The 12,576-nt window shown below is 38.2% G+C and overlaps 1 protein-coding gene across 1 annotated transcript in view; it reads right to left on the bottom strand.

Annotated features, from left to right (window-relative positions):
- Positions 1-482: 482 nt before the first annotated feature.
- The window catches only part of LOC133028911 (tropinone reductase homolog At5g06060-like), a 41,282-nt gene continuing 29,188 nt past the window's right edge, over positions 483-12,576 (bottom strand). The window contains exon 5 of the mRNA XM_030624929.2: positions 483-1,021. Within this exon, the coding sequence (XP_030480789.1) occupies positions 815-1,021 (207 nt within the window). The 3' untranslated portion in view covers positions 483-814. The remainder of the gene's footprint in view (positions 1,022-12,576) is intronic.

The raw sequence follows: 12,576 nt of genomic DNA on the forward strand, positions 1-12,576 counted from the left end.
TCTAATACCACTTGTTAAGATTTATAAAACACTCAAGAAATATAAATATCAAAGATCTAAATATATTCCTAAAAGTGCTTTAATATAGAAAATCCTGAATCATAAATTTATATAACCTTTGCTTAATTAAAGAAGACGATGATGATAAAAGATGAGCGGAAGCACTAACCTAAAGCCATTGTTGGAGATTTCAGAAAAGGTTTTGATCTTAAGAGAATACACTATTTTCTTAGGTATTTTCTCTGATGGGGAAGGAGAGAATACAGAAACTCTTAGTGTCTTGGGTACCACTACCTATTTATAGGCTCATTATATAATGAGTTTTTAGTATTTATAATTTGGCCCCTCAACAAATTATAAATTAACTTGTGGTATTTACATTATTTCTATGATAATTTAATACCCTTTTGATAACATAATTGGTCACTTAATTTTATATCACACTTTATAATAACATATACATTATACATATGTACCCACAATAAAATTTTAATCCAACAAATATAATAATAAGAAATATTTTTTTAATACAATTTTTGTAGTCCTAATTGGAATAAATATAGTTTTTCACACACAATTTATTAGTAGTGTAACATCAAATTTAATGAGCTCGTTAAAGATGCTCTAGCGTGCAAATCCCATAAAAAACGATAATATTGTGCGCACGTGCAAGTGTAACATAGTTTCATAGATATTATTAATTATTCTTCATATTTATATAAGTATCGACCAATAAAAGACACCGAACTAATTTATTTGAGGTAGAGAGTTGCATCCACACACTGCATATTTATGTATATATAATCTTCTAGTTCTAGTCCTCATCATGATCTGGAGATGGGTTTGGGAAGCCACTCACAGTAAATCCACCATCAACGTAAATAACTTGGCCTGTCACATAAGATGCAGCAGAGAAACAAAGAAAAGCCACAACCGATGAAATATCACTAGGCTCTGCTTTTCGTTTTATTGGGTTTCGATCAACTAATTCACCCAAAATTCCTTCTTTATCACCAGGCTCCTACATTACAGTGTTATGAGTCTTTATTAGGAAAGAAATGAAAAATCATTGGATAGGGTTTTATTGACAAAAAATAACATTTTTTTTTTCTTTTAGAAAGAGAGAATATGTGATTTCATCAAAAAAAAAAAAAAAAATAGAAAGAGAGAATATGTACTTCAAATATTTTAGTATTAACATTGATGTGGTCATAGGCATGATATGATATTACATGTTTTCTCACAAAAAAAGAGGTCTCAAACTTGAATACAGTCTCCCAATCTTTTTTTGTAAAAAAAAAAAAAAAAAAAATCATTTACATTGATCATTAGATATTTGTACAAAAGGTCCATCTAATTTTTTATTTTGTTAAATAAGAACTAGCTAATTAATTAATCTATATTTTCAAAAAATAAATAGGAGTTCCAAATATTTTTAATAATGAGTACGGTTGGTGGCGGAATAAAGAATTGAATAAGGGGGCCGAAATATTAAATTAATTTACTTTGAGCTAAATGTTATACATATTGAATATAATATTGCAACTAGTGCTGCAACTACTTTAGAAACTCAAACCGTAAATTTAAAAAAAAAATTAAAAAAATAATATATGAAGCAATTTCCCATTATTTTTTTAGGTTTTTTGTTAAATATGATGAAGTGAAAAAAAAAAATAGCATAGGCTATATAGCCCGCCCTTGTCATTAATGGGTTTGCCACTAAGTAGGGGTATGATGATATAGTTTTTTTTTTTTTTTTTCTGTTTATATCAATTTTTTTGATATATTTAATTAAAAGTTTTATTACTTTGAAGTAGCATGAACTCGAAAATAAACTATTTTCCCATATTTTGGTAAGAGTGATGTAGCTAAAATGATGACATGTGATATAAGGTTAGAAGAGATAAAACGGTGACGAAGATATAAGATTTCCTTAGACAAAGGATAACTACTAAAGTGCAAAAGGTACAACCCTTATACACCAAAGGTGAACCTTTACTATGAAGGGTCCTCGAAAATGGACTAGGACACACTCACCCCTTTATGGATTAGCCTAGGTCGAGTACCCCCCTAGTGATCAGCTTAGGCGGAGTCCCCTAGCCTGAGTCCCCCACTAATGGTCGGCCGAGGCTCAGTCCACCCTTAACGAGAGGTGTTGGCTCCCATCTCGTCCTCATACAACTGTAGTACAATGCCTTGTCTCCACTTGCACATCGTTTGTGATTTACTTGCTCAAGGTCCATATTCACCCCCCCCCCCATTAGAGGTTGGCCTAGGTTGAGTATCCCTTTAGGGGTCGGTTTAAGACGAGTACCCCCTAAGGGTCAGCTTAAGTCGAGTCCTCCGTCACCAAAGGGGTGTTGGACCCATCCTCCTACAACTTTGGTACCAAATCTAATCCCCACTTGGATAAGGGGTGATGGTCTATTTGCTCAGGGCCCCAAGGATCGTCCCGTGTACTCAACATCTGTTTATGCCTATGGTTCAATCTCCATACAACTACAAGTGTCAAAGTAACACATGAAAAAGACCGTCGAGTCCTAGAATTTGATCAAAGTAAGAAGCAAAGGTGTATGTCCCGAGGGTATGACACAAGGCTGAGTGTCCCTCTAGGGGTCAACCTAGGCTGAGTGTCCCCCTAGGGCGGACCTTGTCAAGTCCCATACAGACATTTGCCTAGTTGATTATTTTCCCAACACCTGATAAGGACACACGCTCACAATGTCCAATCCCACTCAAAGCTCAAAAGTGGTTACAAATCCACAAAAATAGTTGTATATCACCAAAATAATCGGGTCTTAATACATTCCGAGAATCAAAAATAATAGTTGAGATATTCTCTCATGTAGTTGGGATTCAACTGAACCTTAGGATGTGCCTCCTGAAGCGAAGTGCATCATCCTTCTCCCTATATAAGGGGTCATACTTGACCTAGAGAGGGGATCAAAAATCCATTATTCACAAGCCAAAACTCTGCGATTTTAACTTCTTGTTGCAACTCAGATTAATAAAATACAAGGGGAGTAGGCTATTACCAACACTTGGGGCAGAACCTTTTTAAATTATGGTGTTCTTTATTAACATTTATTACATGTTTTTGTTTTATTCTCATTAATTACGACTCTGTGTCGATTGGCGAAAAAACTAGTCAACATTTTAGTTTGGTGATTTCATTGACAGCTTAAGCCAATATCTCGAAGCTCTTACCCAAAACAACGGTGTTTACCAGACGATCATCTGAAGAATGACCTGACGAGGGTGTTGACAATGCCCACCAAGTCCTATTGGTGAGCAACTTTCCTGGAAACTGTGGCGAGCAACTGCCACATCCTAGTAGTGGAGGAAACACCACCATTGGGCATACCATCGCCCAAACTAAAGCTGATGGGAAAACTATAGCTTGGTGTACAGCCACAGCTCCCACCATGGGCACAGGCACAATTGGTGGTGCAATCTATAGGGACAATACAAGATATTTTCATTTTGACTGATGAAGGCACAAGTCATTCCAATGCCTTAGGGGTATTGGCGCCTTTAGGCCAAGACGTAACGAGCCCTATATGTATATTCAAGAGATAAATCCTAATATCGATCAGTTGAGGGATGCAATTGGCTAAGTGCAAGGACCATGTTCAAACTGTGCACCAATACAAAGCCTAGGCTCAAGCGACTCTTCTTGAGAGTCTTGGCAAAAAAAGGAGAGAACTCCAATCTTTGTTGGATGAACATGCTCAAGAGATGAGAAGGTGTCAATAAACTATGAATCTACATACTTGGGAAGTGGCTGACTTGATCTGGAGTTATGCAAGCAAGACAACAAAGGTTTAGGCACTCGTGCCATCAACCAACAAGCCCAATGACCAACAGATCAATAGCAAGGAGCTGCCTATCCCTAGGGACCAACAACAAAGGGTGGTCTATGAACCATACCACTGTCTTAAAGATAGGGAACATGCATGTAAGGAGTCATCATTCTAATAGAGACCCTGGCAACAATAACAACAACTTTCCACTCTCTATAGATGACCAAGTCCTTTCAAAGCACCATATGGGAAGAGAAAACAATCATAATGTTTTGATGAGGCTGAACGGAGGAGGAAACCCTAGTAAAAACAGTGTTAGCCAACATGGGAACAAACGAAGGCCAGCCAGCACCGAGTTTGGCAACCAAGGAATAATCAACCAAAAACTAGAAGGGAAGACCTCGAAGTCACTAGTTAATATTTTCCTAACTACCCTGATGGCCATGAAGAAGATAAAGCTAAGAGTAATGCTAACAACCAAAATAATAATGGTAGGAGAGGCTGCTACCAAAGGCCAAGATTAGTCTTTAACCAAATGGGAGCCTAAGGGGTTGAAGATCTTTGGAATACCATTATAAGAAATTAGGCAAATTAGGAAATTAGGGACAATCGAGGCTTAAATCACGTAGCTCTGCATGAGACGATTTGAGAAGATCAGGTCAACGAAGGCTTTAGCAGCGTCCAACCACAAGTCGTTATAGATATGGTTATCCAACCATAGTTAGACGTGCTAACCCGCTTTGTTAGGGACCTTACCGCACCAAAACCAACACACTTAAAGTTAGACAAAAGGAGAGAGTCTTCCTTCTCACAAAGAATCAATGACCTTCCAATCCCAACCAAGTTCAACATGCTGGCCTACGAGATGTACACGGGTAAAGAAGATCCCCTCACCCATGTTGAGAACTTCAAGATTCAGATGGATCTCTAAGGAATAAAGGAGGACCTCAGATATCGTGTCTTCCTCGCGACCTTGACAAACATGACACAAGAATGGATCTCCAAATTAGCTCGAGGGAGGATCACTTCCTAGGATGAGCTTGTTTAACTATTCTATAAATTCTCTTTTGATCAACAAATACCCACAAAATTGGCTGACTTAGTGGCCATTAAACAAAGGCCAAATAAGCCACTCCAATACTATATTTAGCGCTACATGTAAGAAGCATCAAAAGTAAAAACTGTAAGTGACGATGAAAAGCTAGCCGTGGTCATGGGGGCATCACTATGGGAGGTTGACTATGGATAGACATAGGGAGAGACCTGACCCACTCCTAGAAAGCCTTCCTCGATAGAGCTAACAAATTTATTAAGTCAGAAGAGGCTGAACAGAATACCAATGGCCTTGACCGTGCCAAAACTTCAAGAATGGAGCGAGTTTTAGAGATCAAGGCTCCCAAGTTGAAAGGGTAATAAAAATAATGGCTCAAAAAATGGGAAGAGTGCCAACAATAGTAATGATGTTAATAACTCTAATGACAATAATTGACTCAGAATAGTACTGAGCAGGTAAGGCACGAACCCATGACCATAAGGTATCACCCAAAGTACTGACTTGAGTAGCTTACTTGAACCATATATATTAGGATCAGAGAAGAGGCAAGAGAAAGAGCATCCAAAGGATACTTGGAAGCTTCACATTGGTGGCTCTTCTATTGAACAATTCTAAGGAGCTTGTCTTACCTTGACCACTCTTGAAGGGAAGTACATTCATATCGCTATCCACTTAAGATTCACCACTTCCAAATAATAAAGCAGAAGATGAAGAACTCATCGCTGGTTTAAAATTAGAAAGGGAAGATAATGCAATTGCGAATGCTTTGGCCAGGCTATCAAGCATTACCAAGGTCAATAAGGCCAACATTTTCCGCGTTAAGTATCTTCTCGAACCAAGACATCTTTACATAGTGACATGAAGACATGGTGGGCATAAGTCCAACCTTCTTGAGTTTGCTCTTAAATTGAAAGGACCTTACGAAGCAGTAGAGGCAATTCCCCCTAGAACATATATGTTTCCACGGTATGATTCCAACATGAACTTGGTACTAGGGCCTCGCTATTGGAACAAAGTACACCTCTGATGGTACTAGCAGTAAAGTTGCTTTTCAACAACTACTTAAGCTATGGGACAATCCCACCAACAAAGTTTGTTTTCTTTTAGGCATGTGTGCCCAACTTGATGTACTTAGGCACAATTTCCCATTTTATTCATCAATATAAGTTTTAAGTTATTTTTCATATAACAACGAAGCTCGTATGATTGTTATTGAATCTATTTATGAACCTAAAATACTCACTTATCTCGCTAACTTTAGTGACTTAGTCACATAATTTTAAGAGTGTATGTGTTGACACAAAAATTTGGCCAATATTCGTTCGCTTGATTGGTGAGAGGAAAAATAATTTTTAGTAATAAATGGAGAGAAACAAACAATTTATAGTAGTTCACTCCTCATGTCGCGGCGATAATGGACATACATCTACTTTCAATTTTTATTGCTCAAGAGAATTATAAGAAACTGACCAAGGCAAAAGCTCTAATTTTTAGAGAGAGAGTGTAGAGAGAGATTCTCTAACCTTATGGGGAGTTAGAAGAATGTGAAAAAATGAGCTAGAAGAGCTCTCCTTTTATAGGGAAGGGAGTGCTATTAAAATATTAGTAAAATAATAAAAAAATGTGAAAATTAACTTTTGACTAATCTTGGCCATTGATGATTATCTAATGGTGAAATATTGACTTTTGATAAAATCAACAATTTTTGTAGTTTGAATCTCGTTCATTGGATTATTTTTGGAGAATCTGTCAAAAAATTGCATTGTATTGGGGCAAAATTTGAACATGAAATATTTAGAATTGCAATATGGGTGTGAGACATGACTTGAATGAGATTTGAAAGAGATTTAAAATTCATGTTGAATTGCATCAATCGTATAAATATTGAGGGAGTTATGGCTGTTTAACTTAAGGATCTTTAGCACCCAGCTCCAAGGTTAACATCCAACACCCAAGTTGACATCTTGCCATTAATCAAGATGTTGAGTAAGTGGAAAAATGTCATGGACTTGTTTTTTTATGATACTTAAGTGATTTGTTAACATCACTTAATTATTCTCTTCACTTTGGTGAAGTTGTTTACCAGTTCTCGGAGACGTGGCTTTTTGGTAAAATCGGGGATACTCAAAACTCCCCAATTTTGCAAATATTCCACCTTGTTAAAGGGTGAAACACCAAAGTATGAATTTTTCCTATCACAAGTATTAGCTCTCGTCTTATACAAAAAAAAATAGTTGGATGGTCAAGACAAATTTAGATTCTAATAACTAGAACCCAATCCACAAGGCTATCTATCAGCCTAGGCGCTGGGTGCTTCTCGGGTGACTTCTCGAGGCTCATTTTGATACTTCTACGACATTTGAGATTGAAAGCAAGGTCTCCTACCTCATTTCTAACAATAATAAGAAGAATGCTCATAGTAGAATTTGTGTTTAAGGAGCGAAAAACATACAAACCAAGTTGCACATCAACCTAGGCGCGGGGCCTAATGTCCATGTCAATTTGGGGGCTAGTGCCCTATTTTGGCTCCCCAAGAACACTTGTATCTTTGTTATTTCTAAAAATAAAAAAGATGCCCAGAAATGTTTTTGAGCAGAATGGCTAGAAATAGCCCAGGTTGACAAAATGTAAGTGTTAACCTAGGCACTGGGTCTAGCTTTTTGCCACTAGATGGTTATGTTTGATTCCCGAAAACACTTGTATCTTTCTTATTTGTGAAAACGGAGAATATACCCAGAAGATTTCTTAGAAAAATTGATTGGAAATGGAGGAGGTTGACAAAATGTCAATATGGGCGCTAGGCCCATCACCTAGGTTAACTTGGGCAATAGATTCTACACTACTACAAATATCAGAATTCATGACGGTCCTAAAAACGATTTTTTTCGGGGACCGTCGCTAAAAAAATTAAGTAACTATTTAAAACCGTCGAGAAAAATTTAGTGTTCCCGGCGGTTTAAAATCGTAGTAAACAAAATAGGCGACATTTTTTTTAATAAAATGCAATTTTTTAATGGACCCTTATAGGCGACGGTTTAAAACCGTCCCCTATACTATGGGCGACTATTTAAAACCGTCGCCTATAGTATAGGCGACAGTTTAAGGGTCCATTAAAAAATCATCACCTACTTTTTGCCACATTTCCCACATGCCCACCTACTTTTTTTCTATTTCCCACATGCCCACCTATTTCTTCTCTATTTCCCACACCCTAAAACGAAAATCTTAACTCTCAAAAACCCCAGCCACGCCTCCGCACCATCGCCCTCTTCTCTCACCGTCTTCCTCCCTCTCTCGATCTCCCTTTCTTCTAGTCTCTCTCGTCCATCGATCTCCACCCATCCCTCCTCCCGTCGGTCTCACTCTACTCTTCGTCGCATAAGTCGCGCCACCACCACCTCCCGTCGGTGTCCCTCTCATCTTCGTCTCATATGTCGGACCACCACCACCTCCCGTCCGTCTCTTTCTCTCTCTCCGAGCTCGGTATAAATACATTTATTTATTTATATACTTTTTTTATTTATTATGTATATTTATTTTGTTATTGTATAAATTTAATGTGTTTTAAAGTTAGTTGTTATTGTAACAAAATTAATTAGTTGTTTTATTTTAATTTAGGTAAAATTATGAAGCTAATGGAGGAAAAAATTGGGGGAAAATAGAGATTTTTCTGCCATTAATGGCAGAAAAATGTGTATTTTTTTTTTATTTTTTTTACATTCTCGACGGTTTAAAATCGTCGCCTATAACTAGATATGGGCGACGGTTTATGACCTTGCCCTATACTATAGGCGACGGTTTAAACTGTGGCCTATACTATAGGCAACGGTTTTAAATCATCACCTATAGTATAGGGCAGGGTTATAAACCGTCGCCTATATCCAATTATAGGCGACGGTTTTAAACCGTCGGGAAACCCACAATGGCGACGGTTTTGAACCGTCACCTATTATGCCCGTTTTACGACGGTCGTATAGGCAATAGTTATAGAAACCGACGAGAATACTTTAAACGACTATTTAAAAACGTCGGGAAAACCCATTTTTGTAGTAGTGCTAGTTCGGACTCCCAAATGACTCTGTTTGTTTACCAAAAGCACCCAAATATTTTATTATTGGCAAAAACAGAGAATATTCCATGAAGACTTCTTCTGATTTGTTTCTATAAATGGTCGAGGTTGATAAAGTGTCAACCTGGGCAATGGGCCTAATGCCTAGGTTAACCTTGGCATTGGGTCCCCATTTTGGCCTCCAAGTCGATTTGTTTCTTTCATAAAAGCATTATATTCTTCATTTTAGATGGAAAAAAATAAAATGCTCAGGATACTTCTTCAATATTGTGATTGGAAGCACCATAGGTTAACAATATGTCAACCTGAGCACTAGGTGCATTAGGTGCCCGAGGCGCATGGTGCCTCAGGTGCTCAAAAAGGAAAGTGCTCCAATTCTAATTTTGATGCCTTAAATATGTTTGTGACAGGTCTTATTCATGTCAAAGTACAAAGTTTCAGCCATTTTCACTAAGACAGACCCAAAAATAAAAACCCTTGTTGGGATGTCAAACCTGGGCGCTGGGTGAAACCCTAGGCACCTCGATTGACTTCCAGGGTGTTTTTTCATCTCGTTTTAGTTTTCAGACCTTGGACATGATTCTTCTTGTCTTCTTGATTTAGAATACTTAAAGATTGTGAGTTTGAAACAACTTAGCGAGTTTTGAAAACCCAATTCGGAGTTCCTAGGGTCAACCTCGGTGTAGGGCTAGGGGCCTCTCCCATGTCAACTGATATGACTCAGGACTACTCAAATCTGGGATGCTTTCTTTCTTTCCACATGTCAAACATTGATATCCATGTCACCAGGGTCAGTTTCTTGGTAATCATTATGAAATCATAGTGGCAAACTTAAGGGATGATGTCAGTTCCTACATGAAAACCCTAGTTATTTAGCAAGTGACCAAAAGGCAAACCTTTTTAGTCACTTAGGGGGTAACCACACTCTACATGGACTAATAAGGATAAAATTTTACGCTCACTTAAATGGATTTTAAAAATATTAAAAATTTTGAGTTTTAAAGTGCTTGTGCATTGCTCAATGTCTTGAGCGACATGTATGCAATACATCATTAACTATAAATAAATAAATAAATGTTTACGCATAGGGTGGTACATGCCAGACAAGTTAAGACATAGCAGAATATAGTAATAGAATCGCATAGGTCCATACAAAGAAAAACAATGGCATAGCATCAAGGGTGTCCCAAAAAGGATAAGGTCTCAGGAATAAAAGCTGCTTGGATAGCCATAAGTCTTTACACCCATGAAAATAATTCTATATATGTTCCACAAGAAAATTAATCTTCCAAGAGAAAAATACAAAGCCTACCCGATTCAACACCTTGCGTCCAATGTAAATAACTCGGTCAGGTGTAAGTCCAGCCTACCATTCCAATGGAACTATTCATGATAGGTCTTTATCGGGATCAACATTAGTGGAAGTAGGATCATGGTCATCCATATCGTTTTCAGAACTTGGGCCCCTTGTCAAATTCTTTTGCCTTTGGTACATTAGAAGCTTGCCAAGCTACTTGCACATCATGAACACTGTTGACGCATGCCATTTTCTCAGTACGAGCTTATTAACCCTAAAAATTAAAAAGTTTAATTTTTTAGATTAGTAAACGATTAGTCTTGAGAAATGAAAGAAACTGACTTTAAGAATCGGCCAAGGAATGACTAGGTCAACGCATGTATCCTGGGGCCACTCAACTAAACCATAGCTTGAGAGGCACTAGGCTGAGTAGGGTAGATGGTAACTCGGCCAAGCATGGCTTGAAGTCACTCGGCCATGACCATTCAAGAGGCCACTCGACCATGCATGGCTTGAAGTCACTCCTCCATGTGAGCATCAAGGTCACTCAGCCATGTTAAGACCAAGGACACTCGGCTATGCTTCTCACAATGTCACTCAGCCATGCATTAGAGAAGTAACTCGGTCATGCTTCTCACAATGTCACTCTCTGCCATGCTTCTTACAATGTCATTAGGCCATCCTTTAGAGAAGCAACTCGGCCATGTTTCTCACAATGTCACTCGGTCATGCATTAGAGAAATTCACTCGGTCATGCTCGTCATGGAGTCACTAGGCTATTATTCTCGAGAGTTGCTCGACATCAACATTTGACATGCCCTCCTACAATAGCATATATATTCTTAGTGAATTTTCCTAAGTGTTGAATAACAAGGAGACAAGAGTACAATCACAAGAATAAGGCGTGCATGAAAGGTGTGTACAACTACGTCTTCTGCATGCTCTAATGGCAATGAGGTACAAGTAGTGGAGACACCACACCTGCAAGGCCTGACAAACCCGACTAAGGGTGCACTATAGCCTCTACTCCTGCAACCAAGGACCACCTGACACCAAACAAAGGTACAAGGTGCAAGACAACCACCTGCAACATGTAGCTTGCAGGCCATGGATGTCACCATGTCCCTTGGGATCACTAGTGTACCCTAGGCAATTATAGCCTATGAATACCCCTTTCTCAGATGTAAAAAGGGATTAGAAAATCATTGTAACACTTGACCTAGAGAAATATACACTTATATCTTTCTCCATAGCTATTTTGCACATTTCTTTGAAAGTTTTCAGATTTCCAAATCTTCATCTTAATCTTAGGTATTGCATCCAAGTTTCAATTTTGCAACTATAATTTGGTTAATGAGTTTTAACCGTCAATAGTTTGTCGCCATCTGTGGGAGCAACAAGCTCAAGTCATGTTGTTTCCTCACTTACCACTGCTGCGAGACTCCAAGACACTCCAGCCATCTTCAAGGCATCGAGATGATGGAGCAACTGCATCAATCACACATGTTGGTCGGCTCAAGTAGAGTATCTTCCACTGTAACCTTTAATGTTTTGAGCATATCTCTCTACTCATAACTTTGATTGACGTGATTCTAGTGGCCTTGGAAAAATCTTTCAATAATATATCAAATTTAGGCAACACAGGCCAAGTACCCCCTAAGGTTTGGCATAGGTCGGGTACCCCTAAGGGCTAGCTCAAACTGATTAATTTGTGTAGTTCAGACCGTTTTCACCACAAAAGCATCACACACAATTATTGATATGAACATGGTACTTAGGCTGAGTACTATGGGTCGTAATCTGAGTCTCAAGAGTAAAGAATTTTAAGAATTGGTAACTAAGTTAGCTTGATGTGTACCCAATCTGAATGGAATTTCTAACCACATAATAATGATGTACTTAGTCATAATTGAGTAGTATTGAGCCATTTCTTTCAGGATCGCCCAAGGTCGCGTGACAACGAGATATTATGCTAAGTAAAAAACTCGGCCTTTAGTTGAGTAAGGCCAGGCCATTCTTTGCCTAGTGAGGTACTCGTCCATGGTCGAGTGGTGTTGGGCCATGCACCCAAAGGTTATTTGTTCTGGCCCTAACAAGTGTGGGTACAAAGTTTTACCAAAGTACATACTACATCCTTTATCTACAAACATCATCCAAAAACACTTTTTAGAGAATTTTATGAGAATAAAAAATAGAAAAATAATGTTTCTCATGACCATAGCGTTCTTGGTGTTTTTCATAAATGTAAGAACACCCAAAGTCACTATATCAAAATTGGGGTATTACTAGTCCAAATTTCATGAAATCAAAACAAAAATTGGGTTACCCAAAGCCTATACTACACATCACAAGC

The sequence above is a fragment of the Cannabis sativa genome, chromosome 7 (genome assembly GCF_029168945.1).
Source record: "Cannabis sativa cultivar Pink pepper isolate KNU-18-1 chromosome 7, ASM2916894v1, whole genome shotgun sequence".
NCBI lineage: Eukaryota > Viridiplantae > Streptophyta > Magnoliopsida > Rosales > Cannabaceae > Cannabis > Cannabis sativa.